Here is a 20,931-nt window from a genome sequence, read left to right on the forward strand (position 1 = left end):
GTTTGTTTAAAGATTTTAACTCTTTCTTGACCGGGATACCGATCTGTTGTACCCCCTATTGTTAAGCAAATAGGTCAAGGATTCATCAAAACCCTGTTAAAAATCAATTTTTATAAAATTTATCGACAACAGATGTCAACACTTGACGGCAGCATCTTGTTTATTGTCTGTTTCACATATTTTTGTCCAGGTGGTGTTTTGTTGACTTAAAAAATTTTAATTAATGCTTTTTTTTCTTAATTTTTCATTTTTTGATAATTTTTTATTTCATTTTTAGCATATTCATGCAATAATATTACTATAATAAGTTCATTCATGCTATAATAAGTTTATTCAGCTATAATACATCAACATGTTATAAATTTTCAAGTTGTGATCTTCAGTTCTGATATTTTATATATTTTTTATTTTAATCAAAAATATCAGCAAATGTTACATGTATTGCTACTGGTAATCATATGTTTATTACAAAAATATATAATCTCATTTGATATGAAGTGAATAAAGTATATTAGTTTGTTATATTAGTTGATAGCAGAATAAAGTTTTGATTTCAAACAAATGTTTGATATAATGCATAATAATTTCACAATGAATAAATGTACAGTACATGCATAAGTGTTATATCGAATTGTACAAAACAATATTCTATGTCTTTCTGGCTCAGTGCCAGCAAAAAACTAGTTAACTAGACAATGTTAATTTTGATGTAAAGTTACAAATTATCAAGTTAAGTGTCAGTTCTGATATATATTATTTTTTCTGAAAAATTTTTCTAATAAAATGTATTGAAAAATATCGTATTTAAAACTAAAGATATTACTAAATGTATGCAATTTTTTTCATATAACTATAATGATAATTTGATTTTTAGTGAATTTTTAAAATAAAATCGCCTGAGTGACCTTGACTGACCTTTATTGCCCTTGGCTGTTTTACAAAATAAATGTAAACAGAGGGGCATAGCAAACAGACAAGAAAGAGTTAAGGTATTTATATCACTATGTAAAATATGCAATTCAAAGAAATCTCAACATCACAAAAACATTGTTGTATGACCAATCACTACAAAGTATTTCAATCTACTTCCTGTAGAGATTACAAATGATTAATGAACTATAAAATTTTGTGTTTTTTGCCCTTTGAAAATAAAATATGCAGCAAAAGTTGCACTGGTACTGCTGAAAATATTTTTAGACTTTAGTGCCCCTTATATTTTTCAGAGTGACAATGAAAGAGAGTTCACAGCTAACGTCATTGAGTAACTTTCAGTTGTATTGTCTGAATGTAAAATAAGACATTGAAGACTGACATCCAAAATCCCATAAGGGGAACACAGAGCAATACAATCAAGATGCTGAAAATGTTACATGCATGGATGGATGATACTGGTAGTACAGACTGGGTAATAGGCTGCCATTTTGTCCAGTGGCAAAAGAACTCTTCTAAGCATCGAGTCATAGGCAAAGTCTGTATACAGTAGTAATTGCATTACCTGTAACGAGTTTACCGGTATACCAGTAAATTAGGAAAATTATATCCCGGTAAATTTACCAGTAATTAACTTTTTTACTGGTATTTTGTTAAAAACCTCTTAATGGAAAAGAAATCTGCAGCTATGGGAAGTAGATTTCTTTTTTGTCTCCTCCATACAATAGTGAAAAAAGAGTGCAGGCGATGATGGGTCATTCCATTTGTAATTTAAGGTTATTAAAAGGAATTTCCTAGTTTTTTTTATAACTTGATTTCCTGTATTATACTCCAAAATCAAGACCCGTTTTCTGAGTATAATACAGGAAAATAACCCAGAAAAATTGAACAAATATAAGTCACACAAAATATCCAATAATGCTAACAAAAATATACTTTTGAATGGGTTTGTAGAAATAATCAAGCACTTATCAAAAAATAAAAACAAATCATGACCTGCAAATGTCACTGAAATTAGTTCAGACTCGGATTCTAGTGAAAGGTCTTTATAGCTGACCATACCAACTTCTCACATCGACACGAGAACAAAGTGCACAATAGAAAAATCAAATTTAACAATGAAAGAGAAATTGGACTTATTCATTAAACATAAAACAAGTGTAGACACTGATAACAGTAATATAAGTAAGTTTAAAAGTGTGAAAGATATAGTTAAGAAAGAAATGAATGAAATGAATTATTTCATAGAGCAAAAAATACAAGGAACGTATCTTAAAAAGGTTTTCAATGCTCTAATGACAGTACATCCAACTAGTATTGATTCTGAGAGAGCTTTTTCTAATACAGCTGCCATTTGTATGAAAATTAGATCTAGATTAGACGACGAGAACCTAAATGTCTTATGTTTGATAAAAGCTTACTTTCAAAATAAAGAAAAACATAATTAATTATCAGCATTAATTCAATGTCCGTGTGGTCTTACGCCATATCTTTTTTTGTATATTTTATTTGTATATATATATATATATTCCTCTACCCTTTGTTTCCCTGTCCCCTTTCTTCTGGAAACTTCTCTCAGCGGGTGGCGACGAACTGGTTATAAGACAAAAGAAACGAATAGCCTGGAGGGGCTAAAAGGGTGATAGACTGGTCACTTTTGGCCGAGACATCGAGCTGTAAGGACGTGCTTGGTGAGGTCTCCAAGAATTTCACACCAACGGGGGCACGAAGGAGGCAGCAAGCCAAACATAACAGAATCTAGAGGAACTTTAGAAATCTAATACAAAAGCCATTTTGGAAGTTTATCGAAGGAAACACGAAGGAGAAAAGTCGAACTCTACAGTCATCGAATTTCGTATCGTCCAAGAAGACCTGAGTTATAGCCACCACCACGAGTTCGCTAGCTAAGTTTGGGTACCCGTTCTTGTCTGGTTCTATCCTATTATCTACACCTTCTCTTTCCCTCTCTAGTATAAGTAGTTTTAAGTAATTAGTTATAAGTTTCTTTTTTTGCGTTCCTTTTGTAACGCGTCGTGTACCTCAATTCTTTTGTTGCGAGATTTTAGAATAACGATTCTGCCCGAGTGTCAACAAATTTATGTCCAAGGAGTGTCGGAATACAAACGAGAATCGAGAATCCTGTATAAATTAACAAACACGGGTGAAAAATAAAATAAAGAAGTTTAATTTTCTCCTATCCCCTCGTTGGACTCTTTCACCACGTGCGTTTCACAATATCTGTTATGTCACAATTGCTATTACAAGGATGTTGTTTGTCTAAACTGAGAGAAAACTTGAAAATAAATGGTTGTCCAATAATTCTGTCAGTAATTCAGTTTCATTTTAAATCATTGTTAATACAAATTTATCAGTAAATTACTGATAATCCGTAATCCTGAATATAATTACTGAATTACCAGTAATGTAATACCTGGTAAATTTGCAATCACTAGTATACAGCACACTTTGTATCAGAACTAAAATTAGGATTGGAGTCAATGAACATTTCACTAAAAATTTAAAAAAAATCTTGGCAGTGAAGAAGATTTGATGCAACTTGAGAGCAGTTTATAACAAAAAAGCTGTTGAGGAAGTAAACAAAAATCAGAAGAGAAATTTTGAGAAAGAGACTTGTACATGATCTGAATGAATCATACATAATATTATGTTCATCATGTGTGATAAGATTTCATAAGAAATGTGTTCAGAGCACTAAAGACATTAGTGACATTTATGCAAGGGCAAATCTAGGTTTTTTGGGCCTAGGACTTATTGAAGTCCAATGGGGCCCCATTTTTTGTTAGATTAAGAATCTTTATTATTATGTTTGTTTTATTGTAATCAGTGTAATGATAATTTATAGTATTATTATTAATGTGAAAATCCAAAATTAATTAATGTAAACCAATTTTAAAATTTTTGATATAATTTTATTCTTCCCTTTTAACTTTCGAATTTGTGTTAAAACGCAACCGGAGGATGACTACTTCCTTTCCCAAAGTTTGTTTCCCCTCCCTGCGGAACTTGGGACTGAGTCAGAAGGAACCAAAATCCTAAATTCTGTAATTGGCAAAAAGGGGCAACGTGATGAAAGAAAATAAAAAGGTTATCGCAGAGGACAAAGGGGTTGTTCATTGGTAATCAGCGGGAAAGATCTGAATCCTTACGAGTGTCCGTTATGCCTTGCCGTCCGAGATCCCGTTACGAATTATGAAGACCCAGTTGACCAGCAATGAGGTATGATTATAACCTTTGTGAGCTCTCTCTCGGATTCCCCGCCCCTTTATTAGGACAATTGCTGTTCCGCCCTGAGGTTCAATTTGTATTCGTTAATCTTGTTAATTAATAAATTTTGTTTGTTGTTTAAATGGTGTCACTTTTCGAATGTTGCCTCTGCTGTATCGACGAACCCACTCTTATTCTCCACTCACGTAACACGTAACAAAACCAAATCGCCATCCTCGACAGTGGGCAGTTTCTCACTGACCTGCGAGCCGGAAAAAGGAGGTATGACCCCGTCCTACCTTCCAGTACCCACATTAATATTATCTATTCTTTACTATATGATAAGTGTTCATTGTTAATGAAAAAGTATTAAAAATTTATGATGATAATTCAATTTTTGTGGACCCTTGACATTTGGGGACCCAGGGCTTAAGCCCTATTAGTCCCTATGTAAGCCTGTGATCAGCCCGTGTTTATGTTTGCGACACTTGCAAAAGACAAGAAAAAATTGCAGAGGAATGTCAACAATCACACAGAGGCCAGAAAAGAACAAAAAAAAAAAAATGATTGAAATTACTGTAAAAAACTAAAACTTATTGAAGTTGGGGACTTTATTTTATTAAACATTCCAAAGGTTGACCGAGAGCCATTAGACTGCCAAAATGTAATAGGGAAAATTCTCGATGCAAAAAATAATGTTTATTAAATTTGAACAAAGGGTGGCATAATTAAGATGTGGTTCAGTAAAAGTGATTTTCAGACTTCTGGGAAACAAATTCTTGAAGTCATCCCAGAAAAATATGTATCTCTACATAAAACTGATGAAAGAATCAAACTTTGGGGGACACAGCAGTTTATCATGCACAAATAAATAAATGGAGCATTTGTGCCCCAAGTGAAAACTGTAAATCAGTATTTTTCTTTTTCCTAATTATTGTGTCATTTTTTTAAACAATAACTCTGAACAAAAAAGTCTTCTAGCAATTTAATATTATTTTCATAAAAATTCAGTATTATTAATTTTTGATATAACAGTTACTAAATAGTAACTATACTATTCATTGTTATATCACAAATATATTGTAATTAATCATTATTTTTCCAATTAAAATTATGATTCATTATTCTTTATTAATTTATATTATTCATTTTTCTATCATTATTAAGTTGTATTATGTTAATTATTTCAAGGTTACTTTACAATAATAATCTTTCTTAGACATCTGTCTGCTGTTTGTCTAATAAGCCTTCTGTGTCTTCAAAAGGCTTATTATGACAATAAGCCTAGAATCAATCAGGTTAATTGAACAAACTGAAGTTCACTTTCTTAATTGCCTAATGCTCTGTGGACTGAGTGCAGAATGCCTAAGAAATGTCAGGGTGAATAGTAAATTGAAGATGATTTTCCAATTTGCCAGGCTCGTTGTAAAATGATGGCACCCTTTACAATGAGCCAGATTTTTCAATTTGCCTATGACATATATACAAAATTTTAATGCATTCTTCAAAATTAAAGTCTGTAATTATTTTTCTATAATTACAAACTAATTTTGGCTTCAATGTGTATTCACCCCACAAAAAATAACATCGTATGAAATGATAAAAATGATATTGAGAAACTTGCAAATATGCAGGCCAAGAATCAGAAAACTTAACCTGTTAGTTTTAAAAACAATGAATTAAAGTTAAAGTTCAACTTACCTGATCCGCTAGCATTAAAACAGTTTTCATAGTAAAACGGCGTGAACAGAAATTGAAGAGATCTTCTAAACTTGGCCCAAGAAGATCCATTACTAAAACATTATAGTCACGTTCTTGTCCATACCATCTAATAAAAAAAAAAAATATGAAATTAACATATACAATAAAACAAAATTCAATATATTAAAAGTACTATCTACAATTAATTTTAAAAGTTGATCAATTGATAGAATACTTCAAGAGATGTTTAATGGGAAGTAATCATAAAAACTTAAAAAAAATCCCAGAATATTCTATAAAAAAATTTCATATGATAAGTTAACAATTCTGAACATTTATAATTTGAACTATACCAGTAACTTCTGACAGATATAGTTTTGAAAAATTTATTACTTTAGATGAGGGGAGAAAAATGGTCGTTGATTAAAAGTATTTGTTCAGCTGAATTAACTTAAAGGGAAAAAAGGGGGAGCATTAGAATAAATATTAGACTAAGAAATAATATAAAATAAATCCATATGAAGGAGATTTACACACAATCTTCAATTCTAGTGAAAATCTAAAAATTGGAAAATAGTACAAAATATTAAGTTTATCACATTTTATGAACAACTAAATTTTCTCTATAAATAATGCAACAAGACCATGCACATGGAAATTTCCAGGAGGAATTAAAAAATAAAAATAATAATAGATGCTTATGACCTTTATTATAAAATTTTTTAAAATTTTGTGCATAGGCATGTAATATAGGAATATATTTTGCATTTTTTCGCCTGTTATAAATCTTTGAATTCTTTCTGTGATAGTTTCTGCACCACCACTGCATAAGTATAATCTTTGCAATTTTGTCCTTTAAGACCATTAAAAAATTATAAAGTTTTTCAAATAATCTAATCCTCTAATAGTGCCAGAAAGAGACTTACAAAGGAACAAGTCTTCATGAATTTGGCAGTTGTAGTGGCATTTTATGAAAACCATAACTTAATTTGTAATATCAGTAGATTTGTTGACATGAATAACAAATGTATTACTCTGTTTAAAAAGAGAACTCGGTATAGACATAATATTCTCATCAATGCATCTTATAACTAAAAGAGATATAAGAGAGATCTCTTAATTGTCATTTCAATCAAATTAACAAATCAGCAATTTCCTAACCCTAAACAATATCACAAACTTTTATTGCTGTTGGTAATATGATCGGAGAGGATCTTGCATTCCCAGCAGCTTTAAGTGCCAGGTTTTGGAAAAGTTTAAATAGCTGTTGATAACTGCATTTCATAAAGCATAATTTTTCATATTATTATTAGATGTTTTTATCACCATTTAGCCATTTTAATAATCAAAATTATCCAAACTAAATTCTAAAGACTGATTTTATTTAAATACATTAATGAAATTGCAACCTAAATATAAGAATCACATTAATTTAGTAATACCAACAACTAAAATGACTAGTAGAGGTATTTCACAATGGTAAATGAAAATAAATACTTTTACTTTATAAGAAATGCTCTTTAGTATTCTAAGTGGAAAATGGCCTTAAAAAAATTATAGGAAACATGCTTTTCATTATATTGTTATACAGTATTAAGTTCTTTTTTAAATATTTAAATTAAATGCTTTAAAAACAAAAAAACTTAAAATTATCTTAAAAACATTTAATGTTTTGTGGTCTCTAATTTGAAAAGCAGTCATATTAGGAGCTCCAGATTGTTCCTCCTCTTCTAACTTGTCTATCATTCCTTAGAAGGTTATAAATATTTGTACAAAAGAGCACCTAATATTTATTACTTACTAAAGAATGACAAAGACAAATTAGAAGAGGAACAATCTGAGAAATACAACAGTTAAGAGTCAAAAAAGATTACAGTGGTATTACACAAAGAAACCTCATAGTCTCTCTCAAGAAACAGTGTGGAAAAAAGCTATAGTAATACAATTTTAGCAGCAAAGTCACAAATGGAAGGCTGGGTTGTAAAGTAGGATGAAAAACATTTGTGGGTGCCAGGAGGTGGACGGAGTCTCGTTCCTCCTTTTCTCGGCTAACAGGTCCGCGAGACCTGCCCATGTCAAGATGGCGGCTTGGAGTGTGGAAGAGGATGGGTCCGACGGTAGAGTGGCGGCGATACTCGAATAAAAGACATGAACAACGTATAATAACAACAACGATTTATTAATGCTAAAGCTACAGATACAGTTAGGGCGAGCTACTGTCGCCTAAGTTCGGATACGCGGAGGGAGAGTTTACATGACTTTGGGGAAGTCATACCTCGTAATCCTTTCGTTCCTGTGACGGGGTTGAGATATCGTCGGGTATCCTTTCGTAGACGTCGGGACGCGCACACACTAGCCAAGGGACACTACGTAACCGACCCCTTTTCCCCGCTCTTGTCGCCCTTTTATCGTCTCGGTCACGTTTCTCGGTTTCACCAACCAGCATTATTCGAATGTTGTTCTCCTCATGATTCATGTTTTCTCCGTGGGAACCAAACAATAAAATATTTTATTATTAGCGTGTTGGTTCCAGTGAGTTCGAATTTTCACACCACCTTGGGCTTTCTAAAATCATAGCTGTCCCTGAAGGGAGCAGGTTCAATTTTTCTGTTGGAAAGGATGGCTAATTTTAGTGCACTTTCTCTCCCTAATTAGTGATTTACATGGCGACTTTAAATATTTGCGACAATGATTTACATGGCGAATTTAACAAATTATTCCTTCGCGACAATAAAAGATTATTCGGTGCGCGTTACAACAATTGGCTATGTTAGAACAGACATTCTGGGTTGGTAAACAATAACGGCGTTCCCGGAAGTAGGGTTGTTCTCCCCGCTGGCACATGGTGCTGACGTAGTTTCCATTCGTCGCTTGGGCACGAGAGTAAAAGTTCAAGGTCTTGAGTGTTTGTTAATTTTCTTTTGTTGAAGTGAGTTCGTTGGATAGTGCTACCTTGCTGGCTTGTCCGTTGGAGATAAACAGGAGCTTGATGGCTGAAGGATTCATAGTAGTAGTGACTTTTCGTAGTTCGTTGTAGGGTAGCGGTGTCGCTCCTTCTTAACTCCAATGGGTAGTTGTAGTCTTAGTCCGTTGAAGCGAGGATGTCGTCCTATCTGGTACTCACAAAAGTTAATGATAAACAAAATGATAACAAAAATGAGAATTCTATTTGTTCTCGGAGAGAGGTACGCATTTTACAGATATAATTGGGGTCTACTCTCCCTCAGGCCGGTAGGCTGATAAAATCCTAAATTAAGTCTAAATGGGAAAAGCTAATACGTTCTTATAATTCAAACGTTAGTTAAAATAGCTAAATAAAATTCGAATAAATGGAATATTTAATATAGTATATAATATAATATAATATGATATATATTTTTATGCTTATGCAAAAGTTGAAGACTTCTTGACATAAGATTCTAAGCAAAGGACCTAAAAACGGTGTTAATAAGTTGGAACAATAGGACCGTTGGTGAGTGCGGGTGGTATCGCTCTGGGGTGTTCCTGTAAGGGTGCGTCACTTCCCAGAAGCGAGTTAGCTTCCCTTTCTTGAAGAGGAATTTCTTCTGGTCAAGTTTCTTGCGGTTGTTGTCGGCCCGCCGGAGTTTGTCGGCGGCGGCGTGTAACCGATCGAAAAATATAGCTAAGGCCAATAAAAATTATTGCAGCCCAAAACAACTAGCAAGGGTGGTGATTAACATAGGTAAGTAGGATGGTGTTGCGGGGGGTTGATGTCATTTGCAACAAGTGGTTGAGATCGTATCTGATGTTGAATAAGGTCCGATCTGCCAACCGGATATCTTAGTCCGTCGATAATTTTAACATTTCTTGTGTTCGCGGTTCTTTAAGACAGGGTTTGACAGAGTTGAATCTCCGTTTGATTGATGATAAGGTCGATTTGTGGGATGACCAATTGTTGTGCCAACTGTAGTGCTATAGTTGATTGGACTCAGAAATGGGATGTGAGGATAACTCCCGGTAAGTAGCCAGTACATGCATTTGAAAGATTGATGATTCCGGCATTATTTACAAATTTTTTTGGTCGTAGATATAAAGGAGCGTTTTGATGCCTATTTGGGCACTTAATAGTTTAGGTGAGAAGCTCGGGAGTGGAATAAATCCATGCTCCTGGTTAATCTAACTTTTTAAAGATCGGTGTGTAGTTACTGATGATCTGCCGATTGCATAGGTCCTCGACCTGTAGTTCATTTCCGCTGAATAATGCATGTTCACACCTTCGTTGAGGAAAAATCAATGAACAGATGACGAAAGGGAGATGTATTAGCGTGTCGTGATTAATTAGATTAACGATAAATTTTTTGATAAGCTATCTTCATCCACCTACTGAGGTACCTTCCCGTTGGTGCCCTCATTTGTTTGGCGCCCGGAGCTTAAGGGGAAGAGGTCCGACTAGTAGCGAGAGAAATAAACTGAGGTATCCAGCTACGATTACGAGTGGGCAGCAACCTAACCCATGGTAAGTCTACTACTGCTGTTGGGCCTAGGCTTCGAAGGGCGTATGGAGGTGTAATCTCCTTTTCTCCTTCCGGTCCTGGTTTGGCAACTTCACTTTTGAGCTCGGATCCTGCTTCCTCGCGTTCCCTTTCTGGTTCCGTTTCATCGCTGGGATTATATTGCTCTTCTGTTAGTGAAGGAAGTACAGTTGTTAATGCGTCAAAATGCATCTTCGCCGGGTGATGCAACAGGTGGTTGGATGCTTGTGTCCGTGTTATCCTGTTGTATTCGGGGTCGCTTAGCCTTTCGATGGGCAGCAGTCCTTCTTCTCACGCTCCGGATTTGTGGTTTCAGTCGCTCCTTCCCTTCGGCAGGAGGTATTCGTTCTGTTCGGGGGCTGTCTGACAGGATTTTCTCTCCTTTCTTGCAGTTCTTACGCTGCTTTCTCCCTCGGCGCGCCCGTCTAGGTGTGCGAAAATGTATCGTTTTCCCATTGGGTAGGATGACTTGATCATGAGCAAGATCTAAAATTAATCATGTGGTTTCAATGAGGTCTTGCCCCAAGATTCCTTCACACGGGTTTGTAACCTCGGCTCGTATGATGGCACATGGCATGGCATATTTCTTTCCCCGTAATTTAAATGTAGGCGTCGCTGATCCTATAGCGGTAATCAGCTCCCCTAAGCCGTTTCCTAATTTCTGTCGGCGCCCGAATTTTATGGGAGCTTTCCCTTTCAATTTATTTGCTAAATCGTTTAATATGAGCGTACGTTCTGCGCTGGTATTAACTTGCATTTTTACTGGAATATTGTTAATATAAACTAATATGATAGGTTCGTGCCTTGAGATAGTTCTAGTTATTCCTATCCTGCCTTTCCACCTCTTCTCATTTTCATCAGACGAATCTGGTTGGGGTGGAGAAAGGTTTCTACTCAATTCGGCATAGCGTTGCTTTAGCTTAGATACAGGATAAGGGGATCTAGTAGAGTAATTATATCGAGGTCGCTGATGTTCGATGCATCGAATAATGCCTGTCCATCCGTTTCGATTTTCTTCCTTAGGTTTAGAGCTATTTTGATCACTTTTGCGTTTGCGTCTCCTTGGAGGTTCATTTCGTTAACGCGTCGGAGAAGCGTTACTATTAGTATCTCTGCGATCGTGGGGGTTCCGGTTCCTATAGTTTTGATCATTTGGTTGGTCGGGTCTACGGCTAGTGTTAACTGGGCGATGTCCTCCTCGCCGGGAAGGCAAGTTGTTATAATTCCCTCAATTATTTTGCCTCCCTGGAGGGGTTCTAGCATTATTTGTCGATGAGGTTTGGGTTAGATCTTCCACTTTGGCTTTAAGTTCCTGCATAGCCGACATTAATTGAGCTATATACTCCTGTGAGGGGGAGTCTGTCACCCGCTCGCTATCTCTGACTGTTCGTATAATTAGTTGCGGATGGGAAGTAAGCTGTTCGATTGTCTCTTCGCTGATGGCTGCTTTGAGCACCTCATCAAAGGTTTCAGCCTGGCAGCTCATTACTCACTGGCGGATCCTTATATTTATTTCGTTGAGGAATTGCGCTTTTAACCATTCGTCTTAACTCCTTTCTTTGAATGCGCTGAATGATAGCAGCTTCCGTGGCATCCGCTCCGGGTTCCGGTGTGATCTCGATTTCCATAGCCAGCGCTTGAAGCCGGGCGGCATAGGCTTGTACGTCCTAATCCCGTCTTTGTACGCAAATATAAAATCTACTAAGCCTAAATGAAAAAGGTTTCCGTTTGAACCGCACGATCATTAAGCGCTTGAATTCGTCAAAGTCATCAACCTCTTTGATTCATCGGTCTTTCCGGACGAATTCCCGAGCTATCCCGGTGAGTTTGAGTTTGGCCATGGCCAGCATTTGGGCCTTGGACCATGCCACGACTTTTGTCACGTCAGCTAAGCAGTCAAAAAAATCCATGACTCTGATGCCTCACGTTTCTCCGGTAAACACGGGCAGTAACGGAATTATTCCACCCAACCCTCCTAGCGTGAGGGGATTTGGATTCGGGTGAGCTGGTCTTGCCGCAGGTTGCAGATCGCCCTCCATTCTTCCTAATAGGTTTGATTTAGATTGGAACTACCTTCAATACTATTCCTAGTCTTTCTACCTATGATTTAGGTCCCTACTTCAACTGGAATTGTCCTTGTTATTCAAATATGGTCTTTTCCGCTCTATCGATAATTCGAAGGAGTCGAACCTCACTACTGAAAACCAATTTGTGGCTGCGCCGGGAGGTGGACGGAGTCGCACCTCCTTTTTCTCGGCTAACAGGTCCGTGAGACCTGCCCAGACAAGACGAGTTGATGATGATGATGATGATGATGATGATGATGATAATGATAACTCTCCCGTGGTCACCACCTGGTCGTGGTGGGAGAGCCCAGTAATTTTATTGATCCATAGGGCAATGCAGGCTGGAGCACAAGCTCCTGGTAGGGACACCCATGCCAGTAAGGTCTATGGGAAGAAATGAAGCTAAGAGTGGCCACACCCACATTCTGTGGTGATATTTACTATGGTAATAACTAAATCAAAGTGTGATACCGGCTCGGACGTCGCCCAGGTTAACAAGGTCCGCGTTCGTGAGTTAGGCAGAGGCTCACGTTCGAAAAATAGGCTACAGTCTCCCTTGGTTACCGGTGGCAAAAGCAGCACCGGCCCAAGCATGGCTACTGCAATGCCCTCAACAGATGTGAGGAACCAACCCAGCCTTGGTGTTTCTGTGGCAATGCATCCACAGACCACAAAGGCTGGAAAACCACGCCAACGGATGAAATGGACAGTAGAAATGAACGAGTTTATCATCCGTACTTACTACACCATCACAAAACTTGAAACAAACATGACAGCATACAGACAACAACTACACCATAGATTCACACAACAGTATCCTCACCTCACTGTCACCGAACAAAGGGTTGTTGATCAAAAACGAACAATTATACACAACAACCTTATTCCACAAACAACACTTGAACTTATCAAACAACAGGTTGCTGATCAAATACATCAACAGACAGAAACATCTAACATTAATGAAGATCACGTAACCTGTCAGGATAATCCAGCAACAAGCATTGATAATAGCACACATACAACAACTACCACTAATGATACTACAGACACTTCCTCATCCATCACTGATAACATAGACATGGATTTAGTTAATACGCTCTCACTTATATTTCAGGAAACACTCACTAAATATACAGGCTACAGATCCCACACAACGACCACGAATACCAAAAATCAACACATCAAAGGAAGTAGGAAAAACACTAAATTATGTAAACACTCACTTAATACCACACTACATTCATTCAATTTCTACACTCGCAGACATTCATACATTAGTTTATGCTGGGGCAGTCACAGTAGTGACACACCATGGACTGAAAGTACAATCACAGACAAATACACAGAAAACACAATTCTATCACAAGCCTGCCTGGCAGAGAAGAATAGAAACACAAATAAATGACATTAGACAACAATTAGGCAGGCTGACACAATACACTAAAAACAACATAACACCCAAATTAAGGAAACAGCTCAAAAACATTTTCAAGAAAATAAAAACACACACAAAACACGAACATCACAACACACGCATTACAGAATACATTGATACACTAAAACAAAAACTTGCTGCCAAAGCACGTAGACTCAAACGATACAAAACATGTACACTACGAAAACAACAAAATAAATTATTTACAAACAATGAAAAACTCTTTTACAGACAAATTTAATAACAAAGCAAACACTGATACACAGCACAGTGGCACACCAACAGAAGAAGAACTCACAACTTATTGGTCTTCTCTTTGGTCCAGTGCTGTCACGCACAATGCTGATGCAGGCTGGATCGAGGAGGAGAACAGAAACTTGCACAACATACCAACTATGCCCTGTGCTGAAATAAACATACATGATTTCCAATACACTGTTAACAGAACACACAACTGGAAGACACCTGGTGTAGACAACATTCACAATTTCTGGTACAAAAAGTTTACATCACTGCACCAGGAACTAGCTAAACATCTAACACACATCATCATCAATCCACAAGACATGCCAAATTTTCTTACTCAGGGCATCACCTACATGAAACCTAAAAACAACAATACCACAGACCCCACACAATACAGACCAATTACATGTCTTCCAACACTCTACAAATTATTGACATCCTGTATCGCAAACAAAATATACAAACATGTTGAAGAACACGACATTCTAACGGAACAACAAAAAGGTTGCCGTAGAAATCACAGGGGATGCAAAGAACAGTTACTCATAGATTTAGTCATTCTACGGCAAGCACACAAACAACACAGAAACATACACATAGCATATATAGACTACAGAAAAGCATTCGACAGTGCTCCACACAGTTGGCTGCTACATATTCTACACATGTACAAAATACATCCATCACTCATTGCATTCTTTCAAAACACTATGCAGCACTGGAGAACAACACTACATCTCAGGGTTAGTAACACTTCCATACAAACAAACCAAATTTTTATTAGGCGAGGAATTTTTCAAGGAGATTCCTTGAGTCCTCTCTGGTTCTGCTTAGCCCTGAACCCATTATCCAACATGTTAAACAACACGCAATATGGTTACAATACCAGGCATGAAAAAACAACACAGTATACACTGTCACATCTCATTACAGTACATGGATGACATAAAACTTTATGCATCCACACAAAAACAACTTCATCAACTCCTACAAATCACACATTCATACACCAAGGACATACAAATGGAATTTGGCCTAGATAAATGCAAAACACTTCACATAGAAAAAGGAATCCTGAAGAAAGATGATTTTGCACTTGGAAATGGAGACATTATTGAATCCATGGAAGAGGGCGAGTTCTACAAGTATTTAGGATTCCAACAGATCAAACAGAACAATAAAATAAAATAAACAACCATTCCAACTTCAGCAAAAATTCTTTAATCCTAATGAAGCCTTGGAGCACGGCCCTTCTTTTGCTCCGACACCTCTAATACGCCCGGAAAGTATTATACCAAACGTTGAAAATCTCATAAAGGGTATGAAATTAACCACACAGGATTATTACAGATGGAAAACAAGAATATATGCCGAAAAAGTAAAACGTAACAACTCAACAAATATAGTTTTCCAGCAGCGCATTAAAAAAACAAAGAAATGGCTCCAAAAAAATGATGTGGTTCTCTTAAAGGCGGACAAATCGAAAGGTCTTGTACTCATCAAACGAAGCTCGTATAGGGAAAAGTTAAATGAATACATCGATAGCACGGAATGTCATCTTGCCCCGAATAATTACTTGGAAGCATTGCAACAAGAGTGATAAGATTCACCCTAACTCCTCTAGCAAAATTGCTACATATGGATGCTGCCACTTTACAAGCTCCCAGGACTCCGAGAATGTTTGCGTTCGGAAAATGCATAAAACAGGTTCTCAATTACGCCCTGTAGTGGAAAAATGTAATGCTCCGACGTTCAAGATAGAAAAACTACTACTTAAATTTATACAAAATAATATGCAAGTTTCGCCGTTTTCGATCAAAAACTCGATAGAATTGATCCAAAAACTTGAAGATGTTACGCTCATGAATGAGGAGTGTTTGACGGTATTGGATTACAAGGCATTATATCCCTCCATCAAGCTGCCTCCTTGCTTTTGTGCCTTGCGAGACTTTTTATTCGCCAATATCAAGAACGCTGCAAAGTACCACACCCAGATCTTGGAATTAGCGGACTTGATATGTCACACATCTTTCTTTGGCTTCGAGGACAAAACTTATATACAGGGGTGAGGGAGTACCGATGGGTAGCCCTATGTCTTATATACTCTGCGAATTGGTACTCCGCAAGCTAGAAAGCAGTATTCTCCCAATAGTAGAGCATGATATTTTATTATACGTGAGATACGTGGACGACATCTTTATCGTGTGGAAGGACAATCGCAACATCAAAAAGTTTATAGATTTAATGAATAAAAACCCCTATGGTTTAACTCTAGAGTTGGATCAGCAAAGTTATAACAGTGTTAATTTCTTGGATCTCACTATAACATGTGTAGGAGGGGAAATCCGCACGAATGTCTATCGCAAACCGACATCATTCCCAATCGTTATCCCTAGGAACTCCGCAGACCCTGGGCATATCAAGATGGCAGTATTTCGCTCGTGGATACAGAGAGCACACACACACTGCACAGATGTTTTGGATACAATTAAAGAACTACAATACATCCGAACAACGGCTTTGCAACATGGCTACAGAACAGAAAAAATAGATGCTCTCATCAAGAAGGACCATAACCGAACACGTGGGAGGAATAGAAACCAACCAAGAGAAAAAGTGATCCTCGATTACATTCCTTTTCTTAAGCCGTTAGTTAAAAGGATTTCCAGGAGTAGGAATTTGCAAGTTATTTATCGACGCAATCCGACTATATACAAGCTTTTAAGGAATGATAAGATGAAGTATGAGCGTAACTCACTAACAGGAATTTATTCGATACCATTAAGGGATCATAGGTTCGATTCTAAATTAGTATATATAGGGGCAACTTTGAGAAATTTAAAAAAGAGGATTAATGAACACAAGCGATCAGTGGAAAAATCAGTTGATAGTACGGTCCTGGCCAATTATGCTAAGCAGCAGGGCATCACGGTCTTTTGGGACCAAGCCTCTATCATCAGGTCTACTAGATCGAGACATGCAATAAAGTTTTTCGAAAAATTGGAAATCCACAGAGCGCAGAGAAGTACGCAATGCATTAATTATAGGGACGCTGATGGGCTTTCCACAGCTTGGAAATCTTTGTGCGATGATTTGGACTAAACATAGAAGTACGATAATCCTAGAGCTGATATTGGTCTTGTTTTAAATCTTTAATGACGGATGAAGGTAATTGTAAAGAAATACTGCGATAATCCGTGATTGGTTTAAACCGCACGTTTGTTTTTTGTTTCGTTTTTATTTTTTGTTTTATTTTTATTTTATTTTTATTTGTTTATGAAATATTGGCATAATTTTGTAAATTACGATAATCCTGTTTATTTTATTTTATTTTTATTTATTTATGTTATTTATTTATTTATTGTAATCGTACGTTAATTTACGTAATATTTGTTCGAATTTCATATTTAATTTAAAGAAGTAACTGAAGATGGACGCTTAATGCGTTTGAAAACGTTCTTAGGATTAAAGAATTTTTGCTGAAGTTGGAATGGTTGTTTATTTTATTTTATATTGTCTCTTCAGTAAGGAAATATAGTTATCAAACAGAACATGCACAAATAAAGCAAAGATTAATTAAAGAATACCAAAGTAGGTTAAATGCTATTCTCAGAACACAGTTAAATGCAAAACACACAGTTAAAGCAATAAACACATATGTCATCCCAGTACTCACATATTCTTTTGGAGTTATACATTGGACTCACACAGATCTTGAGCAACTCCAAAGGAAAACAAGAACAACACTTACTAAGCATAAACAACATCATCCTAAATCCGCCACAGAAAGATTAACCCTTCCATGTAAAGATGGCGGACGTGGCCTGATTGACATAGTTAACCTTCACTACAAACAAATACAGTCACTGCGAGAGTTTTTCTACAAAAAACAAGAAACATCACAATTACATAAGGCAGTAACTCTAGCAGACTCAAATAACACACCATTAAGCTTACACTCACATCATATGGACACAACACAACATAAAAAGCATAGACACCATTAAGCAATCGTGGGCTCGAAAGGCACTCCATGGCAGGCATCCTTATGATCTGGCCCAGGATTTTGTTGACAAAACTGTGTCAAACAGCTGGTTTGATGTCATGAATCCTTCCGTCTCCCAAAGAGGAATCCCGAGCTAACAGCTCGGGATTCCTCTTTGGGGAGACGGAAGGATTCATAATCACCATACAGGATCAGGTCATAAATACTAAAAACTACAGAAAACACATACTCAAAGATGCAACACTCACAAATGACACATGCAGAAAATGTCACATCATGCCAGAAACTATACAACACATTACCTCTGATAAACGTTGCGAAAAGTTCACTGAGTTCAGTGTTATATCCACGTTTGCTTGTCACAAGTACTTTCGACGAACCTTACTGTCGTCGTCTTCAGGCGAGTTCGTAAATTTGCCGAAAAACTTTAAAAGGAAACAAAACCGATGCAGAATGGAACGCATAAAGCTTTACCAAAGCTGTTACAAACGTAAATTAAAAATTCAAAAAACATTCGAAAGCCGATATTTGATCGGCTTTTGAATGTTATATATATCGAGGCCACCACCAGAATGCTTGTCAGCCGCCTCGCCGAGCACTATCCCTCACCACATTGTCACGATGTGGTGAGGGATAGTGCTCGGCAACAATGTGGTGACGATGCTTCAGGACGATGTGGTGAGGGGTAGGCACACCACAGAGCTAGCAAAAAAGGCTCTCGAACAGGGTTTCAATCCGCTACGGTCGCAAGCGCATATGCTCAAGTGCTGCAATGATAGAAAAACAGTTTTCATCTGGGAATCCCTCCTTACCACCACATTAGAAGCATGTAACACTCCCATTCTTGAGCTGCATAATATTTGGGTCACGTTATTCAAGTGTTTAAATGTGCTTTAGCGTTATCTAATATACGATTAGCGTAAGCGCAAGTCTGCACATGCGCGGCCTCGCTAGTCGTAGAGCTAGATGCTCGATCGGCTTTTGAATGTTTTTTGAATTTTTAATTTACGTTCGTAATGGCTTTGGTAAAGCTTTATGCGTTCCATTCTGCATCGATTTTGTTTCTTTTTAAAGTTTTTCGGCAAATTTACGAACTCGCCTGAAGACGACGACAGTAAGGTTCGTCGAAAGTACTTGCGACAAGCAAACATGGATATAACGCTGAACTCAGTGAACTTTTCGCAATGTTTATACGCGTCTTTGGCGTGAATATTGTCGTACCGACACATAACCTCTGGTTGCAAGCTTTGGCACAGACAGATTATCTACACAGACATAATCAAGTAGCAAATATAATACACCAAGAGCTTGCAAAGAAAAACAAATCAGTAGACATCCACAAACCATACTACAAATACATTCCACAGACAGTATTGGAAAACAACATGCACAAATTGTACTACGAGAGAGCCATAATCACAGATAAAACAATTTACCACAACAGACCAGACATCAAACTCATTGACAAACACAATAAAATCACATACATTATAGACATATCCATTCCAAACACTCACAATATACAAAATGCTTGCACTGAAAAAATTAGTAAGTACACAGAACTTGCCCAGGAAATAAGGCATCTGTGGAGGATGGATAGGGTGCTTATTGTACCTGTCGTTCTCTCCTCTACAGGTGTCATACCAGGTATAACACTACAGAAGGCCACTATATTGAGCACATGTCATATTGTGAGAAAATTCCTGAATACAGACACACACACTGATACACTTCTTTAATTTCTGTTTTGGTTACTATGCCTTGACTTTGGTCTGGCATAGTACATAGCCACCGGTGTTAACCGAGTATATCTCACTTAACCCAACATAATAATAATAATCAGCGCAGAGCCCAAACGGTTAGGAGTTGAAAGTTGAAATTTGGTACACAGTAAGGGTATGTCACGGGAACGCACACTAAGAAGGGATTTTTCGAAATTCCTCCCCACGAGGGAGAGGGACAGGAATAAGGCTTAACACTTAAGTGTCAACAATAGAAGTGTTACATAACAATGGAATTGTCAACAATAAAAGTGTTATGTAACAACGGAATTCTCAACAATAAAAGAGCTACGTAACAACAGAATTATCAACAATAAAAGGGTTACGTAACAACGGAATTGTCAACAATAAAAGGGTTATGTAACAATGAAATCGTCAACAATGGAAGTGTTACGTAACAATGGAATTGTTAAGAGAAAGCGACGTGCAAGACACAGATGCAGTTTTTTTCATTTTTGCAGAAAATCGAACATATTTTTAGACCCATCTAAAAATTCTCTAATTAGTCTGGAAACAGAGGGATCCCAATTCTTGCATTCTGTGAAAATGGGTAAGGTTGACTATGATGTAATAATCTTAATCTTCACTATCGTTAATTTTGCCCGAGCAACGCTGGGCTCACCCACTAGTTTTTAATAAATTTTTGTTTTCTCGTTTTATTGCAGGATATGCATAGAAATTATATAAGGACTTTTCAAAAAGGTTTTTGGACTGAAAAAAGCTTTCAGCTAGCTATAGAGCATGTTAGAATGGGCGGAAACTTAACAATACTTATACTGTGCTGTTATACTTACTATGAGGTACTTTGTACTACATATGCAATAAATTAAATTTGGTTAAAATATTCAAAAATTAATTTTATGCAATTATATTTGCTATCTTACCCTAATGGCATTTGGCATCTCACCCTAAATATCCGGGTGAGATGCCTAAAATGCCAGACAGTAAAAAAGTCATCATTGCAAACACAATATACAATTATTTTTCATATACTCCAAAGTTTTATTTGAAAAACATGCTCAAGAATATGATATTTTCGTTAGAG

General features: G+C 36.7%; 1 protein-coding gene across 1 annotated transcript in view; it reads right to left on the bottom strand.

The window, feature by feature from the left end:
* The window catches only part of LOC136974323 (casein kinase I), a 62,659-nt gene that overhangs the window by 19,034 nt on the left and 22,694 nt on the right, over positions 1–20,931 (bottom strand). Inside the window, exon 3 of the mRNA XM_067269177.1 lies at positions 5,857–5,983. Coding sequence (XP_067125278.1) covers positions 5,857–5,983 — 127 coding nt within the window. The remainder of the gene's footprint in view (positions 1–5,856; positions 5,984–20,931) is intronic.

This window comes from Centruroides vittatus, unplaced genomic scaffold, assembly GCF_030686945.1.
Source record: "Centruroides vittatus isolate TY-2023 unplaced genomic scaffold, ASM3068694v2 contig_347, whole genome shotgun sequence".
NCBI lineage: Eukaryota > Metazoa > Arthropoda > Arachnida > Scorpiones > Buthidae > Centruroides > Centruroides vittatus.